This window comes from Typopeltis vanoorti, chromosome 9 (assembly GCF_054136105.1).
Source record: "Typopeltis vanoorti isolate ZY-2024b chromosome 9, IOZ_Tvanoo_1.0, whole genome shotgun sequence".
Lineage (NCBI taxonomy): Eukaryota > Metazoa > Arthropoda > Arachnida > Uropygi > Thelyphonidae > Typopeltis > Typopeltis vanoorti.
The window spans coordinates 131,584,960-131,610,979 of NC_143557.1; the positions used below are offsets into that span (position 1 = coordinate 131,584,960).

General features: G+C 35.0%; 1 protein-coding gene and 1 long non-coding RNA gene across 3 annotated transcripts; one reads left to right on the forward strand and one right to left on the reverse strand.

The window, feature by feature from the left end:
• Positions 1 to 1,798: 1,798 nt before the first annotated feature.
• On the reverse strand, positions 1,799 to 6,513 carry LOC150103567 (uncharacterized). Its single transcript, XR_016548782.1, has 2 exons — positions 6,380 to 6,513; positions 1,799 to 2,270 (listed from the first exon to the last, which is right to left on the reverse strand). It is a non-coding gene; the product is annotated as an uncharacterized LOC150103567 (long non-coding RNA).
• Positions 6,514 to 6,515: 2 nt separating this feature from the next.
• Positions 6,516 to 18,817, forward strand: LOC150103568 (uncharacterized). Of its 2 annotated transcripts, none has more exons than XM_090397602.1 (3): positions 6,516 to 6,583; positions 16,752 to 16,830; positions 17,809 to 18,817. In XM_090397602.1, the coding sequence occupies exons 2-3, from the start codon at positions 16,752 to 16,754 to the stop codon at positions 18,060 to 18,062; spliced, it is 333 nt and encodes a 110-aa protein (XP_090253728.1). In that variant the 5' UTR covers positions 6,516 to 6,583; the 3' UTR covers positions 18,063 to 18,817. The 2 variants fall into 2 exon arrangements, with proteins under 2 accessions (XP_090253728.1, XP_090253727.1); XM_090397601.1 differs by lacking the exon at positions 6,516 to 6,583 and adding an exon at positions 6,928 to 8,805.
• The last annotated feature ends 7,203 nt before the right edge of the window (positions 18,818 to 26,020 follow it).

Below are 26,020 nucleotides of genomic sequence, written 5' to 3' on the forward strand. Positions count from 1 at the left end.
TTCGATTTGTAAAGTTGTGGATTATATTCCTTAGAAAACACATGTGGTGGAAGACTGTTCATTCCAGAGGGCAGCACTGGAGGTGATAAACGAAGAAGAGAAATTTGTTCTGTGGGTTTAGAGTTGAACTGTGAGAGTGTGTTGATTAGCTGATGCACGCATTTGGACGGATTTCCAAGAGAATGGGGTAATTATTGATGCCAATTATGATCAACAGTACCTTTGAAGTATTTATAGAAGATGCAGGCTATGTAGACTGAGCGCCTGTGCAAAAGTGAGAAGGAAAGTCGTTCAATCTAACTGCTCTTTTCTGTATAGAATCCATTATTTTCATGGAGCTCTGGGACACCAATGCAGATATGAGAGCAGTAGTTAATATTCGCGCAGATTTTTTATTTGTATAGTGTAAAGAGCTTTTTGGAGTTAAAGTAACACCTCGAGCAAAAGAGAAAGCCTAATTATTTGGATGCAGAGGAGACGGTAGTTGTGATGTGTTTGTACCAAAAGATTTGAAATTAGTTATTCCGGGAAGGTTAATCCCATCTTGAGTAGATATTTGAGCATTGTCAAGAGTAAGATTGGAAGAAAGGGGTTCATTTTTATGGGAAATAATGCAGAATTGTGTTTTGATAGGATTGAAATCGATCCAAATCCCATTTATAAATTAAATTGAAGATTGCAATTTAAGTTAGTAGAGATTAGAGTCCTGGAGGTTGCGGTGATTTGTGCTTTGAGGGTTTGTCAAAAGAAAAGGAGGACTGTACTGTCATCTGCAAAACTGTTTACTGGTTTGGTACTCAGCTAAAGTAGATCGTTTATGTAGAAGGAAGAAAGGGGGCAAGAGAACAAAGCCTTGTGGGATCCCAGCATTATTTATATGGATAGAAGATAAGGAATCATCCACCATCACTAGGAGTACGCGTCTGTCAGAAAGTTGGTTATTTAGTTGGAAAAGTCAGAGGGCAACCCGAATGACAGGAATTTTCTTAATACACCTTTGTGCTAAACTCGGACTTTGAGTTATCAAGGGCAACCACTTGACATTCGCTATACCATTCCATGGTGTTTGTCCATTGACGGATAATGTAGGTTAGTTGATCCGCTCTTGATCTACAGTGACGGAATCCATACTATCGGTCATTCATTAGAACAGTGTCTTTTATCTAGTGGGGAGTTAGCCAGTGATGGTTCTTTCCATTACTTTAAAGAGAATTGAGGCGAGAGAAATTGGACTGTAGATCGAAGGTAAAGATTTGTCACTCTTCTTAGGAACAGGTTATATATGGGCAAGTTTCCAGAATAAAATAGATACCAGCGAAATAAAGAAGTGCAAATACGCGGCATAAAATGAGAGTCAACTCTTTGGCACAGATCCTTAGAATAATTGGAGGGATGCCATCAGGGCCAGGGGATTTGTCTTGTTTTTTTTTTTTTTTTTTTTTTGGTTTGAGCAAACCTTTTTTATCTCTTTCTGGCAAAAGCTCAAACGCGGAACTGAATGTTTGGAATGGTTGGGGAACATTTACCATGAGCACGTATCCAAGAATTGAATACGTATGAAGCGAGGAAGTTGACTTTTACTGTGGGGGAATGATGCTACGGTCCCTAGTACACAGACCGCAGAGATACGTCTAGATCTTTTTCTTATTTCTATTCTAATGTTTTCCTTCTTTCATTTAACCTATCAGTCTTTACAAATGTCGAGTCAACTATTTAAATTATAAATGGTTATGTTCAGTGGTGTTTGTTTATGTGTTTTTAAAATTTTATAACAATATCAATAACGAGACCAATATGATAAAATCAGTAAAATAGTTTACTGATTAGGAACACAAACAAAAATACATAATGAATAATATGTGAGAAATAAAATACAATAAAATGCACAAACAAAATATTGTGAAGATTTTGCTGATTCGTTACATTCGAATGTTTTTTGATTGGCCTTATTGTAAATACTGATTCTTTTTTGCAAGACGATGGAGATGGCTCAGCCTATTTGAATCTGGAGTTTGCTAATACGTAACGTAGTTCACATTCTGTGTAGGCCAGACATATGAAGTTGGGAGCTCGCCTAACTCGGTAGTGCTTGGAGCACTTGGATGAATCATGGTCACTTCTGCTCTACTCACAACATATCCTGTTGTTCGCAGTGAGCCAGACCTCGACTTATAGAGATAAACGCACAGGCCAGCAAGAAGACAAAGGACACATACACCACCAATTACTCCAAGTAGGATGTAATAAAGCTGCACAGCATTCATGTTTTCCTAAATAAAAGAATAAAAGAAAAATGGGAAAATTAATGCAATAACTGATTGACTTCAAATCTCTATTAAGTTCACTTTCAATACCATGCGAGAGAAATATTAATTTTGTATAGTGATTTTCATATGATTTTGAACGATACCTTTCAGCATTTTTCTCCAATCCATTTGAGTAATTGCTTGAATATACTTGAGCTAATCCTTTACAAGAACTAGAATTTAATGGTATAAATAAAGTCTGTTTATCGCCCTACAACTTGATTAAATTTGTACGTGTCAATGTATCCAAACTTGTATTATTATATTCTTATAAACCAAAATAAAACCAATCAAATTTAAACTCTTCACTGTTTTGGTTAATGTGATATTGTTAGGTTCTTCTGTTGTTTTTCACACGTGCTACACAGAGCCAAATCTAGGCTTAGGCAGAAAAGGCACTGGCCTAGGAGCACAATGGCTTTGAGACGCCAACATCGTAAAAAAAAAAGTAATAGTATTAAAGAGGGCCAGAGAGTCGAAACTTTGGTGGGACGAGTAGCCTCCCCCCCCAAAAAAAAAGCCGTATTTACTTTTCGCACCAAACTCCGTTTTTTCACGCTACAGCTGTAAACCAGTCTGGGGCATTCAATAAACTAGAAAAATTAAAAAAACCGGTTAATCAATTAATTATTAGTTAACTAAGCAGTTAACTGGATTAATGGGTCTTTGAAAACTAATTTATACATAGCTATTAAAACTGCACAAAGAATTCTTACTTTTTGATATGCTGAATGCTCCATATGCACTTTTTTGGCAATAAACTGTCTTTTAACAATAAGGAATTTTATGATGCCTATCTTGTTTTACAATGCGTTGATAAAACTGGCCTAGGGGTGCCACATACCCTCGAGTCGGCACTGATGATACATATAAACATTATTACAATACTCTTCTTGTTTTTTTTGTTGTTGTTTTGATTGTTTGTTTTTTGGGAGATGGACCGAGTCCTTGACTCTTTATCCCTTCATCTGATTGAAGAAAATGTGTGGATGGGGTGTTATTTAGCTATAAGCTCTGGTCATTGCTGGGTAATGGCAAGAGCCGAGCCTCAGTTAAAACTTCATTGGCTACAGCATTGGCATCCGTTACCCTGGAATCTATCCTTCAAAACTCTTGTTTTTTCACATGATTTTGATATCTTATAGTCCTTATTAGGACTGGTTTAAAGGAAAGACGCAAGAATGCTTTTCATCTTACCCGTTATCTGTAGAGGACAGTGTAGGGATAAGGTGTTATTGATCTATTAAAGCTCTGATCGTGGCAAGAGGGTAACAGCAATAGCTGAGCCTCAGTTAGAAATTTATTGACTACAGCATTGCCATCCATTACCCTCCAAGGGTATTAATCACAGCATCTCACGGTCTCATGATATTAAAGCTCTGATCATGGCAAGAGGGTAACAGCAATAGCCGCGCCTCAGTTAGAACTTCGTTGGCTACAGCACTGCCATCCATTACCCTCCAAGGGTAATAATCACCGTCGATATCACCGTAAACATCTCACGGTCGATTTCTCACCACCAACCCTTCCTCATATATTGCTATTGAGCTATTAAAGCTCTGATCATGGCAGGAGGGTAACAGCAATAGCCGAGCCTCAGTTAGAACTTCATTAGCTACAGCATTGCCATCCATTACCCTCCAAGGGTACTGGATTGAATGAAACCATCACCGCATCTCACCTCCTATATATATATATATATATATATACAGTATATATATATATTAGGATAACCAAGCAATTTCATATGCTTGGTTATTTTAACTCCTAATTCCAAGTATGCAAACAATTAAGTTTGCGCCTGAAACAAAGTTCAAGTCTAAAGATGGTACAACACCAGGGCAACTCATTGTAAAGGTGGGTAAAGCTCTGATCACTATTCTTAGTATTTTCCCATAATGTAAAGCACATCTCTCTAGAAGATGTATACCGCAATGCATTATTCCCATCAATATCTCCTCCAGAGATTTTTATTAAAACTTAATACACCTTTTTGCAACTTATATAGGTAAAGTTGATAAGGCTCTGTATTACTAAAACCTTGGTAATTCCCCGTGTGGTTGCCGGGATAAGAATAGCACCAATGTAGCTAATGCATGTCGTACGAGGCGACTAAAATTACCCTTGGAGGGTAATGGATGGCAATGCTGTAGCCAATGAAGTTCTAACTGAGGTTCTGCTATTGCTGTTACTCTCTTGCCATGATGATCAGAGCTTTATATATAGCTCAATAACACCTTCTCCTTACACTGTCCTCTACAGATAACGGGGAATATGAAAAGCATTCTTGCTTCCCCTTTAAGCCAGTCCTTATATAAGGACTAACCTTGGTATTCAGGGTCTAGCTACTCACTGAGGAGACCTCAAAAAAGGTTGAAACCGGTCTGGGTAGTGACCCCACCCATAATGCATTGCGGTATACATCTTCTAGAGAGATGTGCTTTACATTATGGGAAAATACTGAGAATAATGATCAGAGCTTTACCCACCTTTACAATGAGTTGCCCTGGTGTTGTACCATCTTTAGACTTGAACTTTGTTTCATATATATATTCCATTCGATTTATCTGCTTTTTCTCAGAAGATTTCCTTTTTTTTCAATATTTTTTTTCATGTCGAATTTTGAGTTCAATAAAATAATAGTAATAATAATAATAATAATAACTGCTAGTTTGGTATGACACCGGCTACATTTTAATATTAATTCGAGTATATGCCTGAGTGGTTAGTTCATAAAAGGAATTGTTGGTTTAGTAGTCATTTTTTTTTTATTTATTTATTCGTATGGAAACTTCCTTGGTTTTCTCCCCCGGTCCCTATTGGGGCGGGTTTAGCCCCCTCATAGGGGAATAAGTATTTATGACTGTAGATCCGTGTGCGTGTGTGTGTGTGTGTGTTCACGGGACCGGTTTGCCTGTTCTGGGCGAGGAAAAAAAAAATATATGTAGAAAGGTTTTTACCTTGGGTATAATATATGTTAAAGATACCAAGTTATTTTAAATATAAACGTGGTTTTTTTTTTTACTCCATTTCCCAAGTAAGCAAACAGTTTGCGCCTGCTTTTGCAAATACCAGTTAAAAGGTGTGGTTTCTGCTGATACGATAACGTCACATTGACTGACAGATGGTTACTTTCAAGCGCTATCTTATCACTTTCCATAGATAAAGCGAAATGAGTTACTTCACCACTTGCATTGCCGTCTCTGTTTGTATTTTATTCGGAATTTATTTATGACAAATTAAAAAAAAAAAATATCGTCTCTCATATCAAGGAAACCATCTTTAAAAATTGCTCATAAATGTTTCATCACCGTTCTGTTAAGATATTCATTATTTACAATGTAGTCATTAACAGCAACACACTGTATTAAGTATCCCTCTAGGATTCTTTTACTCGCTGGCAGAGTATTCATATGCTTAATGTAAATGTAGAATGCGGCTGATATCCTGTTACAGTTTGAAGTCTAAAGAGCAGAGAAAAGAAAGCAGCTCGACGAGTAAGAAATATTCTTCAATTTCGATATGTCTGCTATTACTGTACGTAAGAGATTAAATCGAAAGAACTTTTCAACATTTAATTCGATATGTACAAAGACAGCTAAGTCATATTCTGCTAGTCATACTAGTGGCGTGAATTGGCTTCAATAGTTCCACGTTTTGTCTCTAGAGGGGAGGGTGTATCAGATGATTACTTATACCTTGATTCGCAAACAGTACAAAATTCTCTAAGGTTACAATCTTTAGTAGTTGGGATTAACAAAAAAATTACGAAACATATTTTAGGAACTCGTAAAATGATTGGAGAAATGCCTCAGGAGGGTATGTTGGAAAAATATTTTTTTTATGATTCTTTTTTCGTCTATATATTTCGATACGCTCGTAGCAATAGCATATACTATTTTTTTTTTAAATAATGGCAATAACTTTTCAATTCTATGTGCAATATCTTTCGGATCAAACTAACCAAAAACAAACATCAACTTAATCTTAATCTAACAAAGTGAAGTATTTCTTTAAGAAATTTCAAAATCTAAACACAGAGAATTACATAATCAACTTAACTCTAAACTTACCTTATTTTTATTTGTTTGGTTTTTCTAGAAAACTAGTGATACATGAAGAAAATACGAACACCTTGAAATGAAAAGAGAAAGAAAGGCAGCTGAAGACGGTGCATATATAATCACGTGATAATATTCCCTCAGTGTTATCACACGAAGAGTGAACTCGCTGTAAAGCGTCCGGCTGACGGAGGCATCTCCAGTCTCACAGATAACGTTAAGATACGATTTAGAATTGACAATTACTCTAAATGTGATGTTATTCTTGTTTCAGGCTTCCATAAGGAAAAAAAAATTCTTATATATATATATATATATATACATACACTCTCTTCTTAGGCTGCTAGCAACTCTGGTGCTCTGTCTCAAATACGCGCTTACTAGCTATCAACTTTTATCATGTTGAATTTGTTTCAAATAATGAATGATAACAACCCTTCATCCCAACAAAAAATCAACTTAAGAAACATTTTTTTCTTAGTTTTTTCTTCAAACTTTGTACGTGGTTCAAATTTCCACTTACAAACTTTGAGGGGAGGTAGAGAACATCAAAATCAACCATATTCACATAAGAAAGCATGACCGGAAACTCCACCCGAAAGTGATAGGTGGCGCTGGTCGCCAGCGCCCCAGGTGAGCAATTAGGGCTTCCTTATTCAAGTTTTCGACGTCGTATGAAGAACATGCGTTGTTTAACGAACGCTAAGATGGCAGACATGCACCTCGTTTACCATATTATGTATCCAACTACTATTGAAGTGTTCAGTTACGCCTAATAAAGTTTTTTTACACTACTTACTGCCTTGTGTTATTTCTGTATCTTCGTATTCCTTTTAGTACCTTCCGGTGGCGTTTCCGGTCATGCTTTCCTATGTGAATATGGTTGATTTTGGTGTTCTCTATGTCCCTCAAAGATTGTACGTGGAATTTTGAACTACCTATATATAAAGGCTCCTCTATACATTCTATTTATTGTATTAGTGCGTGCATCGTATTGCAAGGGACTGACTTGAAATATTATCAATTTCGGTACAGAATATTTGGCTTTGAGTTAATCTTCATATTTTATTATTATTTTTTTTAAAGGTCTGTACAAGAAAGAGATACTTCCTGTACAGATCTTTTTTCCTTCTTGGTATTCCCCAAAAGACGATGTCCACATAATTTTTATGTCAAGAACTGGTCATGGTATTTTCCGTGGATATACACAAATACTAGATACGATCTATAATAACAATGGTTGATAATGTTGCTAACGTTCGAATTTTAACACTGTATATATTTCTTCAGAATTCGTTTCAATATAACTGATTCAACTGCTTCCCGATCAAAATTACAATCACTGCACAGTCTTTAATGATAAAAAATAATACGACAAAAAAGTAATGTGGCTTAGCAGGAAATTTATGAGTGCCAAGTACACAGGAATTTTTTTTAAAAAAATCCGTTGATAACAAAAAATACACTGCTTAGAAAGAAGTCAACGGACACCGCCACCAATAGTCAAGATGCATTGTGCCATGTAACGAGTTACGTGCTTGTAACCGCTATAAATTGGAGGAATATGATATTTCCAAGTCAATGCAACTGTATCCGAATGCAATGGCTCCAAGAAGGGAATTGACAGAATTTTAAAGAAGCATTGTGATAGGATGCTATATTGCAGGCCTATCTGTTAGGCAAATTGCGTACCATGATATTCTGGTTAATTAAGTGCTGTCCACACTGTGGAGTTTTTATGGAACGGACCCGTGTGACAATGCTCAATGCAAACAAAACTGCTGCTGTTATGGAATGTTATGAAGAGATGGGCGTTAAATGACTGCCCTTTCCTGGGTAAAGTCCTGACCTCAGCCACATCGAACACCTGTTGAACAAATTGGAGAGGCGATTGGAGTCCAGAGTAGCACGTCGCCGAACTCAATGCTGCCTTGATGGAGGAATGGAGACAAATTCCACCTGAGGTCTGCAGCACATTGGTGGAAAGCCTCCCTCAAAGGTGTACATATCCGATATTAATTCGCCTGCTGGTATCAGTTGTAAATTGCTAAAGTGTCCGGACAATTATTGGTAGATAGTGTAATTAATCTCCTAACAGATAATCTTTATGCAACCAAAACGCTTTGTTTCCTTGTGTGATTCTTCTACTTACTTCTTCATCTTATTTTTCCTTAAAACTATCTAACTGACTACGGTTAATTACTTTAATAGGATTATCTATTAATTTTAGTTCGATCTAATCTGAATTGACTTTTTCATATTTGAAAAAGTCAATTCAGATCATATTTTAACTTTTTTTTTCTGATTTCTCTATGAAAGCCATTTAGCATTTCCAGAGATCCTTCTTCAATTTTTCTAAAAGAACAATGTTAGATGCAGTGGCGGCTCGTGGCTGGAAATCGTGGGATGCTGCAATTTTCGAAATATACATACACACTGTAAGTACAGTGTATACGTGTTTGGATAAAATATTAAAATTACGGTAAAAATTAAAAAAAAAAAATTAAGCACGAAAAAATATTGTTTATTATCGATAAAATTATACAGTTTAGTATAATTCAAAATTACTTAAAAATAAAATCTATTATCATAACCCCAATAATGTTCTAAAATAAAAACTCTAACAAATGTTATGTCTTTAATTGTAATGCCCAAATATTTAAAAAAATGTGGAATAAACACGATAAACACTACGAACACTCTACTACTGGCGCAAATTGCATGTAAACAACAATGGAACTGCACGAGGGACAGTGCCGCATTACGCTAATAGCTCGCATCTCACTATGTCGTGCATATGCTTGCGCGAGTAGCAATATGGCACTGTGGAAAACACAGTGCCGCTAGCGTCCTTCGCCCTCCTAAGTACTATAAGAGGGATTTTTATTATTATTTATACAAAATGAGAGAATTGTATAGGATTGTTGACGATAAAATTAAATATTACAAGCAAATATAAATATATTTATATATCGAGAAAAATTGGAGGTGCTGCAGTTCCATAGTGCCTATGCACGAGCCGCCCCTGGTTATATGCAAAACGTAAGCGATTGAGATTTTTTCCATTGATGCTAATTTCATAAAATTGTTTTTATGTAGCAGAAAATAGTTTGGTCTCAATGTCAAATTCCCTTTTCCTGATGTTCTAACTTTATGCTGGTTATTGAGTTTTGATATTTATATAGAAACTACAGGCCATCCCAGGAAGGTATAGGCCTGTAGTTTCTATATCAATTATTATTAAATGTATAATATTTCTATTGTTATAAATTACAATAAGAAGTATTATAATTTATATATTAGTATAATATATAAATTAAATTAAATAAGTAATTATATTATTATTATGAAGATATAAATAGCCAGCAAAGGTTGGTCGATTGGTAGAGCCTCTGCTAGTAATGGTTCGCAAAAAGGTAAGCAAGTTTGAGCGCGGTTAGTAGTTGGAAGTGTTTCAATCTTTCGATGCTGTTGGCACACTCTCCCTCGATGAGTCTTTGGACTCCCTGGAGGTGTCACATAATAATAATAATAATAATAATAATAATAATTAATAAATAAATGAGAGGTAGGGGATTTTTCATCCCTCAGAACAGGCAAATCGACCCCCTGAACCCACGTAACTACCGACATAGGACACATCAGGAGGCACAGGGCCAACCACCTTATCCTCGAGGCGGGCGCGGTTTCAAATCGTAAGAGGCCGTGACTAATACGAACGTAACAGGCCACTAGGCCTAATATACATATCAGGAGGAGGTGAAAAAACTATTACACTCATCTAAAACTGAAATAAAATTTCAACAATTTTATATCAGCTCCAGACTAATCACCTTCTATCTGTCTGACGAATTTGCAACGTTTCAGAAACAGGAGTCAAAACAGGTTGTTCATTCGTTTTTTCACTAACTCGTAAAGAGGAATGTCATTTGTAAAATCAGAACGTCGCGAAAAAACGGTGCTGAGCAAAAACAACCATATCAAATGGCGGTATACACCAAATAATTAGTTAATTAAAACTATTATTACAAATAACGGACTGTTTTTGACAAGCGAACATCCTCAGCATGCGTCTACAATTCCAAACGAATTTTGAGAAATTTTAATAAGCAAATTCTTTCAGTAATAAAAGAGGTAATTAATAGTGGAATGAAATATCAAATGGCAAAGGAGATATACAGAAAACTCTGTGTTGACAAAGTATAAAATTACACGTAAAAATGTTAAACAAGAAAGTTAATTCTGTCGTAGAAAACAGCAAAGAATACACCGATATTTACCGAAATTGCGCACTTTAGTTGAAATTGTTTACTTCATAGGAGGCAAACCTTGACAGGAAGCAGAGTGAAATGCGAACTGTAGGTTTGTCATGCAATAACCTGCGATAATGAGGCCATCATTAATTCTTGTGCGATTCCAAAACACGAAAACATGTTTGTTTCATAGACGGAAACATTAGAAATAATATGATGATAAGAATAACAACCACAGTTCCGAATTTACAAAGATTGATAACAGACGTAAAGGCAAAAGCCAATATGAAGCTAAAAGATCAATAGAACACGAGGCAATATAAAAGAGAAACGTGAAAATGGCCCAAATACAATAGCAAAAAATCAAAACCCCTTTATCTTTATAAGGAAACGAGGGGTGGGGGGTTGAGAGCACTACGCTCACCCTTTGATGGCTGTGGAGTTAACTGTGTTCAGCTGGGAGTAGGATGGTCTTGGGTCTTTTGTGTTTGCAGTGGTCGGATTCATTGTAGTTGGCAGCTTGTCTGATTAGTGGGTTTGGGTGCGTGCTTGCCTTTCAGAACTTTTCAGGTAGGTCATGAAGGAGAAGAAAGATGATTCTAGTTTCTCTATGGCTCTGGGTGTTTTTAATAAACCATGGGAGTCCAGTATCATCCGCAGGTACTTATTCCCTATTCGCTGCAATTTTGGAATGTTTGATTTCGAGGTTGGATCCATGCTGGGGAGACGTATGTGATTATAGGGCATATTACCATCAAATATATTAGTTGCTTGCTTCGTGCATTTAGTTGGCTGCGGCAATTGATCATAGGGGGTAGAGTTGAGCTATGGCTTTGGATGTTTTTGTACCTAGGAGTTCGATGTGGCTGTCGGAGTTTTTTTGTCGAGTTGTAGTCCGAGATATTTGGTTTCTGTCTACCATGGAAACTTTTCTCCGAAGAGCTTGATGTCATCTTGGATGGAGGTTTTCCCTTCTTGAGAATAGTATGACTGTGCTTTTTTTGAGAGGTTTACTTGGATTCTCCAGTCAGAGAACCATTTCTCCAGTGTAGTGATACTGTCCAGGATTGCTACGTAGGGGAAGAATGATCTTGCTAGTATTGCCGTGTCATCTGCGTATAGAGCTGTGATAGTTGTCGTCGGTTTTTGTGCGATGCCTGTGAAGTATACTGCTAATAATAGGGGGGCCAGCAGGGAGCCGCGTGGAACTCCTGCTAGGATTTTGCGCCTAGCTGAGATCGTTCCGTTGATTTTTACCTGTATGGTTCTTTCGCAGATGTATGCTTTTACTAATTTATTGGCATATTTGCTTTTATGAGTTTATAAAGAAGGCCTCGTGTGCCGATCTTGTCAAAGGCCTTTGCGACGTCTAGGAATATCGCAAGGTGTGCAGATTCCAATTATATCCTGTTGTGATGTATTCTACTAGCCGGTAGATATGCTGAGCTGTGCTGTGCTCTCTTCGAAGCCGAATAGTTCATTTGGTATGATTCCTAGTTTATCTGTTGTTTCTTGTAATCTTGAGGGGATGACTTTTTCTGTGACTTTTCCTGGGTTGGATAGTAGACTGATGGGTCTGTAACTTTGAGAGTTGGGTGTTATTATCTGGCTTCTTTATGGGTATGATGTCGGCGGTGTTTCGTGTGGGAAAGTGCTGCAATACTTAATGTTGCATTTGTTATGTTGACTAAGTACACTGTGGCCTTTCGTGAAAGCAGCTTTATAATTTTGTTGGTGATGCCATCTGGACCTGGAGATTTTTTTGTTCTTGATATTTTTTATGATGTTGATTATTTCTGCTGGAGTAGTGGGGATGATGCGTTCTGAGTTGTCCTTGGACAGCGTTAAGGTGCGTTTAACCTGTTGATGAACTTTGTCGATGAGGTTGATATTTATGTTAGCGTATGATAATTGCATTGTTTTTCCAGGTTTGCTTCCCCCCATGCAAGCAATTTCAAGTTTGGCTTATATGGGGGAGCGACTTACGTTTGGTACGAGGGTTCGCAAAAATTTCCAGATTGTATGATATCCTCTGAGTCGAGTGCTGTTAGCTTGTTTTCCCATTCCTGATTTCTGTGGTTTTGAAGTGCCTCTCTGACTTGACTATTCATGTTGTTTAGGATTTTTATTTGTCTTGTGAGGCTATTATTTTGTGGTATCTCTTTCTGGCTTTGATTTTTGTTCTGATTACGTCCATGATATCCTCTGGGAGCCGATTGGTCATGTGAGTGATTATGGTTTCGGTGACTGCTACTAGCGCGTTGTAGATTTGATTTATTAAGTTATTCACAGCTTCATCTATCTCTTCTTTTTTGTGGATGATGGGTGCTGGTCCGACGTAATCTGAGAGAATTTTGGATAGCTTGTCCCATGTTATGAAAGACTGCCAGGAGAGAGTTGATCTTGGATGCTTAGTTTAAGCAGGATAGGGTTGTGATCTGAGGATAGCTCGTTGATAGTCTCTAGTTGATGCTGATATCTGATATTTCTGAAGATAACAATGTCTAGCATATCTGATCTGCCATGAGGGCTGTGATGAGTGGGTTCGGTGGGTCCTACTACTACTAAAACTGAGTTGTATAGTTATTTAGTGTGTGGCTGTTTTTGTTGATTGTGGAGCTGAACCATGTGTGCTTGGTGTTTAAGACTCCTGCTATGATGGTGGTGTCAGTGGAGCCGAGGATGGCGTCCAAATCTGATATCAGTAGGGGTTGTTTGGTGAGTTGTAGGCTGCGTATATCTTGAATCTGCCAGCATTGTTAGTGTGCTCCTCTATGCCGGTTATCTCCAGGCTGGTAGTTTTGGCTGCCTAATACTGTGGAAGCAAATGCCATTTCCAAATGGCTATACGAGTACATGAAAACAAAAGCAAATCAAATATGTAAGCAACATTTATTTATTTATATTATTATTTATTTATTTATTTATTTTTGGCTAGATGGGTGAAGCAAGAATGCTTTTCATATTCCCCTTTATCTGTAGAAGAAAATGCTATAAGCTATGGTCATGGCGGGGTAACGGCAATAGCCAAGCCTCAGTTAAAACTTCCTTGGATACAGCATTGCCATCCGTTACTCTCTGTTCCTGAAAGCAACAAACCACTCTTGATATATTATATATACTTAAGTATTCTATTTGCAAAATGGTAAAATACGTTATTGTTTTATGCCTGTCTTAATAATTTTAATACAATATTAATATTTCCTGTTTTCACCTCCCTTTGAGAACAACATTTGTTTCATGTGGTAAAAATAATAGCAATACAATTACATTATTTATTTATATTGTTCAACAAAATATTTCGAAATTTTAGGAACTTTCAAATTTCTTGCTTTAAATCCCTATAGAGCCAGTCAGTCAAATTAACATAAAGCCGTCCCTAACTATCATCATAGATTATTGATATCAAATGCTGAAATGCATTCGGAAACTAAACTAGAACAATATCTCCGAACCTGTTTAACCTTTGTACTGTTTATTCGCGTGGTTTAGAGGCGTGTTTATCTGTAAGAAGCACTTCACCTGCGAAATCAAAAAGTATATTCCGCTAGTAGGTAATGACAAAATAGAATCGTTCAGTATCAGCGAAAGAATCATTTTTATGCCTTCCTAACGGTGAGAATTAATTTTACAAGTAACGTTGAGTCTTAATTTTTGTTTAAGAAACAGTTATACTTTTTTTCTCAAACTGGGTTATTAGATTATAAATTTTAATTTATAACTGTTAGTATTTTGTATAAAAAGTTGAACTTTGAACTTAATTGGTTGATGGACTGAGTCCTCGACTCTTTATCCCTTCATCTGGATTTTAGATTGTGGGTGATGAGATTATTGTGGATAATTTACCCGCTCATTGTGAGCATTGAGGCTGTATCAGCTTTCTCTTGCGATGGAGGATTTCGGTTTTTTATGTTCGAAACGATCTGAGGGCTTGTAGTCCGCTGCCTGACAAACTAGCTGATTTGGGTGATTATCCGTGATTATGAAGAATTTCTCCGCAATGCCTTTCATGTAGGTCTTAATATCTGGAATATTAGCTTCTTGATGTAACTGGATGTTTCTGATGAACCACGGGGCATTAAATGCCGTTCTTAGGCATTTATTCTGTATTATCTGAAGTCTGTTGAAGTTGCTTTTAGTCGTGTGACCCCAGGTTGGAGAGGCGTAAGTTAGTTGCGGTCTGATTACCGATTTGAAAAGGAGGATTTTGTTGCTTATGCTTAGGAAGCTGTTCCTGTTCAAAAGTGGATATAGCTGTGCTATGGTCTGACTTGCCTTAGTGGCGACACTATCCATATATGACTTGAAGATTAGACGTCTATCAAGATGAACTCCCAGATATTTGGTAGAATTGCGCCAAAGGATGATTTTACCAAACATTTGTATGCTTGTATTCGGTTCTGCTTTACGTCTGGTGAAAAGTGCTGCAGAGCTTTTGTTTGGATGTGCTACATTTTTTCTCAGTAACAAGTGTTCTTTAGTGGTGAAGCTTTTGGAATTTAGTTGTTGTTTATGTTATTTTGGGGTTACCGAGAAGGCGAAGTCAGAGTCGGACGCATAAAAAAAAGTAGTTACATAACATAACATAACATCACTGGCCAGAAGGGTGAAGCAAGATGCTTTTATTCCCCGTTGTCTGATAGGGAGGATGAATTGAAGGAAAGATTTATGAGTTGTGAGCTCGCCCTAGGGGGCACGGAGATTAGTCATTGTTGCAAGAGTTCAGGATGCCTTTTGGCCTCTTGTATTTGAAGAGGTCAGTCTCTTCATAGTTTGCTGCCTGTTTAACTAGATCGTTGGGGTGTGTAGAGATCTTTGAGAAGAATTTTTCCGCTGTAGTTAATGGGAAGGAGTAGATGTAAGGGATATTTGTATCTCTATGCAGTTGGACGTTCCTCACAAACCACGGTGCATCCAAGATCATGCACAAACACTTATTTTGCACTCTCTGCAGCCCGAGGATATTGGTGTTGGATGTGTGGCTCCAGGCTGGACATGCATATGTCACTATGGGGCGTATCGTCAGCAGGTAGAGGAGTACTTTGATTCTGGTATTTAACTTGCTTCTTCTGTTTATTAGAGAGTAAAGTTGTGCGATGGTTTTAGATGCTTTCGCGCATAAGGCGTTGATGTGTGGGTTGAACGTTAATTTTTGTCTAGAATTATCCCAAGATATTTTGTTTCTGTTTGCCAGGGGATTTTGGTGTTGAATTGATAAAGGTCCCCTTGGGAATTGCCAATCTTCTGGTGAAAAGTAACTCTCTTATGGAGATTCACTTGTAATCCCCATTTGGAGAACCATCGTTCTAGTTGTAGTAGGTTTTCTTGCAGTTGTTTAGTGACAAGATGTGGTCATAGAGATCTGGCAAGTAAAAAAAAAGTTTAAATTACCTTTATTTATTTAAAGAATAATATCTAAGAAATTAAATGGTGTTCTATAAATTTAGAAAATAAAATGAGTTCATCCATATAATTGCTAAAATTATTAGTTATATTTGTTTTAAAATTTAAATTATAAAATTAATAATACTTTAAGAGGAATTTTTAGCAGTTATTAAGAAAAAACTCCGTTGAAACTCGATTTTAAAATAATTCGTGAGCTAAATCTATGAGCTAAACACTGATCAGAAAGGCATAAACTTATTATGGCATAAATTCAACTCAAATTTGACTAATCATGGAGTTAAATTATTTCATTATTTGCTATTTAATTTTATGAATTGGAAAACATGCGGCATTTCTTTTGTATTACATTGCACGAAAAATGTTTTTATACATTATATTGTTATTATAACGTTTTCTGAACATTTCATATATTTTCACCATTTTTATTCCTAGATATTCTAGTTATGTAAAATATATTAAATACTACTTGCAGTTCTGATTGTCTGTAATGTGATATTGCAGAACTCGTTTTCTGTAAAATGGGATTTGCCAATGATTATTTACGGCTGCATGTATATGTATATAATGTGATATGTATTAAATACTGTTGCAGAACTCATTGTCTGTAATGTGATTTGGCGACGCTTATATATTTATATATATATATATATATATATATTATTTTTATTTTTCGTGAACGTCTCCATTATTATACAAAATTTAAAAAAATACTGTTTTATTCCCAGATGATATCTGTCGGTCCTTGGACATGTGCGTTTGTCTTGATCTATTTTACAAAGCCTTGCGTTTGTTATAATCCAAGCGGTAAGTAACTGTTTTTTCTTAGTAATGCATATTAAATTGATGGGAAAAAAAACTTTAAAGGAATTAAAGAAAACATTTAAAAAACCATTGTAATAATATAATGGAGGAAAAAAAACAGGACTTTGTTCATTGGCCTTATTTCGCTGAGGGGTTCTTCGTAACTATAAACACTATACTATAAATAACCAGAATAACAATTAATGAGAATATTCAAAATTAAACATCTTTTTATAGCCAAATAAAAAGTTAGAATTTTTACAATACAGTTTATCATAATATGACAATCGCTATAGGAGTTGACTTGGTTTGTACAACTTAAAAATATTGATTTTGAAAAATAAAACTCTGTGATGTGGAACTTCCATTAAGCTGAACAGAGAGTTTTTGCTATCTTAGATTTCTGGCTGCTTGCTGATGAGAACTAACAATTCTAAGGTTACATTCTCATAAACTCCCTTGTAAAAATGTAAAACTTTTTTGAAAGTTTTATTTTATTGTCTATAATGAAATTTAACTGTAGTTCTGTTTGCTATTCTGGTTATTTTTTCTCCTCTTTAGTTGGTAGTTATCGTTTGTTTCTAAAACCTATCACCTACCTTACGCTCCGCCCCATAGATATCTTCACATGTAACACTTATCAATACTGGAAAGTGTGTGAACAGTGCTCATTAATCCATGTCGCCTAGGTAACCTAGATATTTGTTGGTAAGCTACCAAAATACGTTAATAGCCTAAATCTCTCTCTCTCTCTCTCTCTCTCTCAATTTATGTTTTGAAAAGTAAGTGAAAAAGTTCTAAATAAACATTCGTCTGATGGGATTTTTACTCTCAAAAATTTAAGCTTTCTTTGTTTTGTTTTGTTGTTTTTTTTTTTGTCGTAAAAATAAAGATTATTCTCTATATTATTTTGTACATTCTCTAAATATTTTCTAAAAATGTTATATAATATATCCTTAAGATTTTATTGTTCATGTTTAGGAGAAAATCCACATGAGGAACCTAAAAAATTCATCGCCTTGTGGTTGTTCGGTGGAATCTGTTTGTATTTCCTTTCTCTGGGAGCGTTTTGTTGGCTATGTAAATATGTATCGACCACCACTGCACAACAGATCGGATATGTTGTGCGAACACCAAATAGAAGAGATGAGGTCAGTGTCCATCCTCTAAACAACGTAGAAGAAACTGTGTTTGATACAATTCTTACTCGGGATACTCTTCATCAAGTGGTATAAAATCTGAATTATATGCTGTTCGTTAACAAGAAGTGTGATAATAACAAAATGGCTGTGAATTTCCATAATGTTCACATCTCCGGATCTATACGAGGAAAGAACGGATCACAAACATGACTCTGCTTCAAGAACGTAATATTGTTGCTCAAGAACATGATCCTGCTGCTCAAGAATATGATGTAGAGTTTCTTCTTGATGCTGCTGTGTTCGAACACATCATTAAATCTTCTCTATTTCTGTTATGCCATCAAATTCTATCCTTTTATTCTCTCTAACTACATACTGGAATATTCGTCAACGCATTTTTATGAACACCCACGAAGCAATCTTCTCCACAACCATTTAACATACTCCGAATTGACAAAATTATCTCAATATCCCACATGATAGGTAAGAAAATATCATTCATTATGAGAAAGGTTCTGACATAACCTCATTCAGACGCATTTTTCGTAAAGCAATTCGACAATATTCATTGCAGAGCATCAGAAAACAACAATGTGAAGTATATTCTTTATTATGTGAACACCCTAAAATTCATTTAAATCGAAATGTGATTTAAAATTAAGAAATACGTTTCTTGTAAAGTATTATGACATTCTTTGTCATAATATCCAAATCTTTCACCATCAAGCGAAAGATTTGGATGTTTACGCACAATGATTTTTATTACTTATTCCTGTTGCTAATACTCAAAATGCATCGTAGATGAGTTGAGCTCTAGATCAATATTGAAATAAAATAATTTAACTGTGTTTCTATTTTCAATTATCGTGTTTTATTCCTGCATATGCTTAAACCCTTCATTTTTACTTCATCAATTAGTCCGTTTATAAACAAATGATTAACTACTACAACAGAGTATGGCCAGAGTAAGGGTAAGCAGTACTATAAGAAAAAACCATATAGTCAAGTGACTTTGGAGTTAGGGTAATCGTTCATCCACTGCAGCTGCTGTATTGTGTTGTGGTGTTTCGTGTTCGGTAATGTAAAAATAATGGGTGAGCCACAAAATTCTTTGAAAGCTTCTTTGTGAAAAGTTCTAATTGTTCAGAATTTTGTAACAGAAAGTTAACATAAAATATAAAATCAGAGCTAATAATCAGTGAAATAATAATAATTATTATTATAATAAATAACTATTTATTTTTGGTGCCAAATGAAGTAATGTAAGAAGAAGAATGAAGGAAAACGAATATGCAAAATCCACAGTGGGTGAAAAATACGAATTCTTGATTATCATTGCTATAATTGATGTACAAATTTCTATTGAATAAGGCTTCAAATTTATTTCCTAAAGAAATTTGTATTTCTGATGGAATTAATGTAAGATATGGATTGACAAAATCACCTTGTAGTTGGATAGAATTACCTGAAAGAGTTAAAAAACAAAATTCTTGGTTAATAAAATATAACCATCAGCTGAAGTGGGAAATTGGTTCACTAGCTTTGGACAAACTAAGAGATTGGATGATAGAATCAACATGCAAATATCATATATTACTTGCCAAAGGAAGAGAAAAATCAAAAACATTAGCGATGTTAATAGGGTGGTCTGTTCTTGATTTAAATGAAATTGGATGCCCAAAACGTGAAAACATAACGTGTACTTTTAAATGCTTTTGGAAATATAACGAAAGATTCTGTGCTTTTAATAATGCTCAGAAATATATGCATTTGTTTTAAAATAATAAATATACAACCCTTAATTTTACTACGGTAATAAATTCCCAATGATCACCAAATGAAAATTAACTTTCAGATGAGAGTCACATTGTCAAAAACCACATGACAGCAATTCCACAAGCATGGGAAATAAATTTGAACAACAGTGCAGATTTAACAATAAGAAGATTAAGGAACAAAACAAATAGATTGTATTTTTCACTTTATTTATTTTCTGTATGTTAGATTCAGTAAATACAATTTGTAAATAATATTTCACTCAAATAAAACGTGTAAATTTAAATGAACAAATTGGGTGTCTTTGATGTGTTATACAAATTTAAGTAAGATAATAAAATTTTTTCCTTGTGAAATTTCATGCCACAAACTAACCAGAGACTTTTTTTGAAACTCTACACAGTGAAACTGTGTCAACTCTTGGAAGCAAAAGGAAATGGGTATTAAATTAATAGGCAGAATTTTAGTGGAGAATTTTTCACATTAAAAGTGACAGAAAAATAAAAAGATAACAAGTGAATCAACATGCATATATCAAAAAATACTCGCCATTGGAAGAGAAAAATCAAAAAACATTAACGAAGTTAATAGACATACCCATTCTTCATTTAAATGATACCAAACGATGAAAACAACATGTGCATGAATTTCAAAACTTTGAAAAAGCTGATGAATTTCTTGTTTTCTGTGATCATAAATATTTATTTGAGGGTAAACATTTTTTTTTCTTTACAATTTTTCTTTATTTCTTTCCTTCTTTCTGAGCTAATTTTCATTTGAAATAAGAATAAATGATTATTTATTCGTATTCGAAAGAATATCTAATATAATAATTGTGTTAAAATATATATATAAATATCCCTACTTTGAAATAAATGTCAGGCTGAGAGGACAACAGTCAATTGGGACTAACAGAAATGATTTTTACATAATTGAACTATGTAAAATCCATAGTTGAACATGTTTTGAAATGTTACATGGAGAAAAATCACGGGAATTATACATAAGCACCAGTAGGAAATCATACACTATGAACATCAGCGCAAATGTGAAATCAGAAGAATAAGAAAAAAAAATACCGTCTTTTTCACTTTTATGTTAGATTCAGTAAATACAATTTGTTAATAATATTACAGGCAAATAAAAGATAACATAGAAATTAACAAAGTATATATTACAGAGCTAATATTCATTTGAAATAATAAGAAATAACTATTTATTTGTTGTGCTGGCAAAAGAAGTTTCTGAAAGAAAAGGCCACAACGAGTTCAAAACCTTGTTTGTCTCATATCCGTTACTTAAAATTACTAATGCTAAATAAAAAAATAAATAAAACAATAAATTTCACTTACATAAATAGGTTAAGAGCACAAGGAATCGAAGGTAAAATTAATAGTCATATTGATTTTAAAAAAAATAAATGTCAGCATTAATTTACTATAGCAATAATATCCCACGGGAATGAAGTATTCCAGTAACACACGATTTCTCACCTACGTACAACAACTTGGCGACCGGATAAGAGAGATATCTTTAAGATAAGACTTAATGAGAAATCTACAGTGTTGGAAAATAAATTCATATACATTTTATTTATTTATTAATTTTGCTCAGTTATTCTGTTAGAATATGTAGTTAAACTGAATTTTAAAAGTAAAATAGAAAAAATAACCAATCAATTAAAAAAAAATCATTTCACTTGTCAGAATCCCATACTCTAACAGCAGTCTGAATTCGAAAAAACCGGAAATAACACTTACCCTAAACAAAACGGTGCATAGACTTTCCCACGAAGCTTGGGAAAACATAGCATGAGCAACTGTAGGAAAGAATTAATATGGAGAACCAATCGGATAGTAATCTAAATTAAGTAGTCAACTAGCCTTTCTGGTTATTTACAGAAATATCTTTCAACACCTACGTTTTGCATGTTTTTGTGCTGTGAATATATGTTAGCCCCAGTAACATATAATGAAAAAGTCAACTGAATTTTTAGACCTGTGTTTGTTTTCTGTGCTGTGAATATATGTCAAAAATCAACAATTTGGAATATTCAGTAAACCTACATAGTACCAAGATGTTCCCATTCTGGAAAGACATGTAAGTTAATTTTTTTAACTTAAACATAACAACTGATAATTGTCATTTCAATAATCACTGCTCATATGTTTTGGTAAGTGTAATTCTAATACTGAATAGTTTTTTTTTTCATAATAATTATCATAGGGTACATATGAGAGTATCAACCTGGATATATTAGTGACTTTTCATGTCTAATGTGTGTGTGTGTTTGAGGGACACCAACATAAAATTAAATTATTCAGAAAAGCCTAAACACTGCCTCCATCACGACTCTACTCTAAGAATTCCCACCCTTTAACAGGAAATAAATACCCCAAAATGTACAGGAAAATTAGTACAGTCATCAATAGACAACCAAACATAAAACTTGACGACAATGATGGATGTTTGTCACCCTGAAAAAATTCCAAGATATCTTATCTCAAAAACATCACCCACAATTCCGTAGGCAAACCAAAACACCATGTGATATCACAGAGAGAAATATGTTCCTCAGAAATTTCCAAACACAAAACGTCATGATTCCTTATCTGTAAACACAACCCACAATGCTAACCATGAACCAAACACACCACGTGATGTCTCTGACAGAAGGGGGGGCCCCAGCGAAATTCCAAACATTCAAAACTCTGTCTTCATCTGAAAACAACACACATCCACGTCATGATTCCTTATCTTATCTTACCTTGATCTTGGTCTGGTTAAAAGTGTCCCACCAATCAAGATACGAAGCTTATCCACTAATATATCTGCCTTTCCATTCAAAACAATAACATCACTTATTTACAACTAACAAATGACGTCACTTATTTACAACTAACAAATGATGTCACTTATTCACAACTAACAAATGATGTCACTTATTTACAACTATCAAATGATGTCACTTATCTACATCTAATAATAACACACACCCATGACATGATTCCTTATTTTATCTTGATCTTGACAGAAGTGTCTCACCAATCACGACATGAATCCTTATCTAATAATCATCACCCATTCCATAAGAGAACAAAACACAAGAACTGAAGCCATTGACACATATGCCCCCAGAGAATTTCCAAACATTCCAAACTCATGACGTCATGCACGCAATGACGTCATCATCTTATCAACCAGTCACATCACGATTCCTTATCTTATCTTGAACTTGTTAGAAGTGACCCCCATACTACTAACAATGATAACGAAGTATGTTGAACAGGTACAGGAGTAAAATTAACATTACAGAAGTCACCACATATACTCGAAAATATAGTTCACAATAACATCAGCACGATGTATGAGTCCCTCTAACGGCTAAAGAGGTCTGACAGAGGTGGATCATGTTCGATATCATGGTGTCTATAACACTGTGTGACAACAAACCCTATTCTTCCACCAGAGGACTTCAGTTCAACAAGTATCCGACGTGGGGGCGGGTTGTCAGCGTGTAATGCGATTCCCAGGGACATTCCACAGATGTCTGATCGGATTTAACAGTAATCGTTGGATATCTTCAGTTTCAGGATACTCTGACACCATTTCAGCTGAATGGGAAATGGCACTATCATGTACGAAAATAAAATCTTGGCCAACTATATCCCAAAAGTCACACATATAGTCAGAGGGTTTGTTCTCATTACCTGTGTGCAGTTATGGTATCCCTATCAAAAATTTGAAGTGGGTTGCGACTGTTCATCATTCCACTCACACGATAACACTACCGCCACCGTAATTGTCCTTTTCTCTGATGTTGAAGAGATGGTACCGTATTCTTCATTCTCCTCGGATCGAACAAGACCTAGAACTTTTGAAGACAAAAACGGAGTTCATTAGAGAAACAGAAGTGCGACCCATTTGTGGGTTGCAAGTTATATGTCACGGCATCCCAAAGAGATTCGATCAGGTTTAAATCCGGGGACCTTTGGACCACTGGATGGTCCCAAATTCACTGAATGGCCTGGTGAGTTAGTGCATTATCCTACTGAAACAGGCTATCCACTGTAGAATGAGAAAATGCCATGAAAGTATGCAGGTGATCATCCAGCACATTCCGGTAGCTCCCAGCGTTTAAAGACCTCTCCAGGCACATTAAGGGACCTAATGTGTCACATGAGAAGGCTCCCCAAACCATTACAGAGCCACATCATTTAAAATGGCTTCGCCTAAAGAGCCATTGATTTGTATTTTTATGTACGTAGTTATCTTTATTCGCTGTTGTTTCAATATTCTACGCAGAAGATTAATGTAGCCGTTCAAGTTCATATCAGCATCGAGATAGACCCCAAGGCAATGCATTGCATTTACCTGCGTGATAGTTGTCATTTTACACAAGGAGGTATCACTGTGTAGAATGGTAAAATGCCATTTGTTAGCTATTTGGGGTTCAGTGTACTCTGCCCGTGGATTTCTGAATATCCTCGAATTTCTTTTATCAGAGTTCAATTGTATATATATATATATATATATATATATATATATATATATATATATATATATATATATATATATATATATATATATATATATATATATATATATTCTCTGATTGTCACTGCATTGCTTTCCAACTTTGGAGTTTCACGTGATCATGAACGAGTGCACGCGCCCACGAGTAAAGTGGTACATGGAACGCCTTCAAATGTCAATACGTTGGCGTTTAATTTTAATTTATAGCTATTCTCTCGCAATGTTTGTTGGTGTTTCTCTTTCGTTCATGTAATGCACTCGATGAAGTCTTCTAAGAAAGACGAAGCTAACTGCGAGATCTCTGAGTAAAATAAAATATATATATATAGTGATTCTATATATTTTTATCAGTCCGCTTTAAGTCATTTAATCTACTTCAAATATGTAATAATTTACTTGTTAATAATAATGGTGTCTTTTTTAATCTCAATAATAGAGAATGAATATAAGAATTTTATGATATCTATTAAATTTTTCATAAACAAATTATAGTTTCAATATTATTATATAAATAATTTTGGTATATTTTCATATACTATCATTTAAATTAAAATTAATGCTCCAACCGGAGTTTGACACTGCACGCTATCATGAATTTATCTGAAAAATCCAATATAATACTTGTTACCATATTTATAATGTTTGTTTATTTTAACCATTAAAATTTTAAACAATAAATCAAATTTTATTTTACGGATATGAACAGTTTGTTGATTGAATGCCAGATTAAAAAAAGCGTAGTTAAAAACCTACTCACATATACTACAATATAATAATTTAATAAGTCTGTTAAATAATTGGTTATAACAGTTAAAACTATCATTTTGTTTTAAATAATTATTTCCAAACAACACATTTTGTGGCAAATATCAGTGATCACTCCTTTTATGGCTGCAATGCAAATGATCAAAAATTCTGTGTGTGTGTGTGTGTGTGTGTGTGTGTGTGTGTGTGTGTGTGTGTGTGTGTGTGTGTGTGTGTGTGTGTGTGTGTGTGTGTGTGTGTGTGTGTGTTTTACTCTGCACCGACAAAAACGTTTGACCTATTGATGAAACAGGCCCATGAAATTTTGTCTTCCGCGATATAAGACACGGAATCGGGAATTATGGGAAATCACATACCGAAAGATTTCATAATTAGCAACCCCTAGGGCCTAAACAATGATGATAAAATATCGCGATACCAAAACCTTTGACACACGAAACAATGTTCTTAAAAGAACTGGGCAATGGACTGAGTCCTTGACTCTTTATCCCGTCATCTGAATGAAGAGAATCTGTGTGGATGGAGTGTTACTGAGCTAAAAAGCTCTAGTCATGGCTGGGTAACGGCAGTTTATCCCGTCATCTGAATGAAGATAATCTGTGTGGATGGAGTGTTATTGAGCTAAAAAGCTCTAGTCATGGCTGGGTAACGGCAATAGCCGAGCCTCAGTTAAAACTTCATTGGCTACAGCATTGCCATTTGTTACCCTGGAAATCCTAAAAAGGAATTTTAGTGTCATCCCATCAAAAGTTTACTAGGAAGATACTAGCCTACGAAACAATGAACAATTGACAAAGGTACTTTTAGCAAGAATATATTTTTTAAAATGTGGTTTCCAGTTTCTTTCTAATATTATTGTTCTCTATTAATTTAATTTTATTTAGATATAGATTTTTTTATGTTTATTTTTATTAATTCGTTTATTGATTATAACTCACATTCTTCAAAAATTGTTTTTGTTTTTTATTCTGTCC

What these genes read in the sequence shown, in the direction of transcription:
- LOC150103568 (XM_090397601.1), top strand. Translation starts at nt 8,734, where the DNA reads ATGTTAGATGCAGTGGCGGCTCGTGGCTGGAAATCGTGGGATGCTGCA. An exon ending in TCGAAATATACATACACACT is followed by an intron (nt 8,806 to 16,751) that starts GTAAGTACAGTG and finishes TTTTATTCCCAG; the next exon opens with ATGATATCTGTCGGTCCTTG. An exon ending in CGTTTGTTATAATCCAAGCG is followed by an intron (nt 16,831 to 17,808) that starts GTAAGTAACTGT and finishes GTTCATGTTTAG; the next exon opens with GAGAAAATCCACATGAGGAA.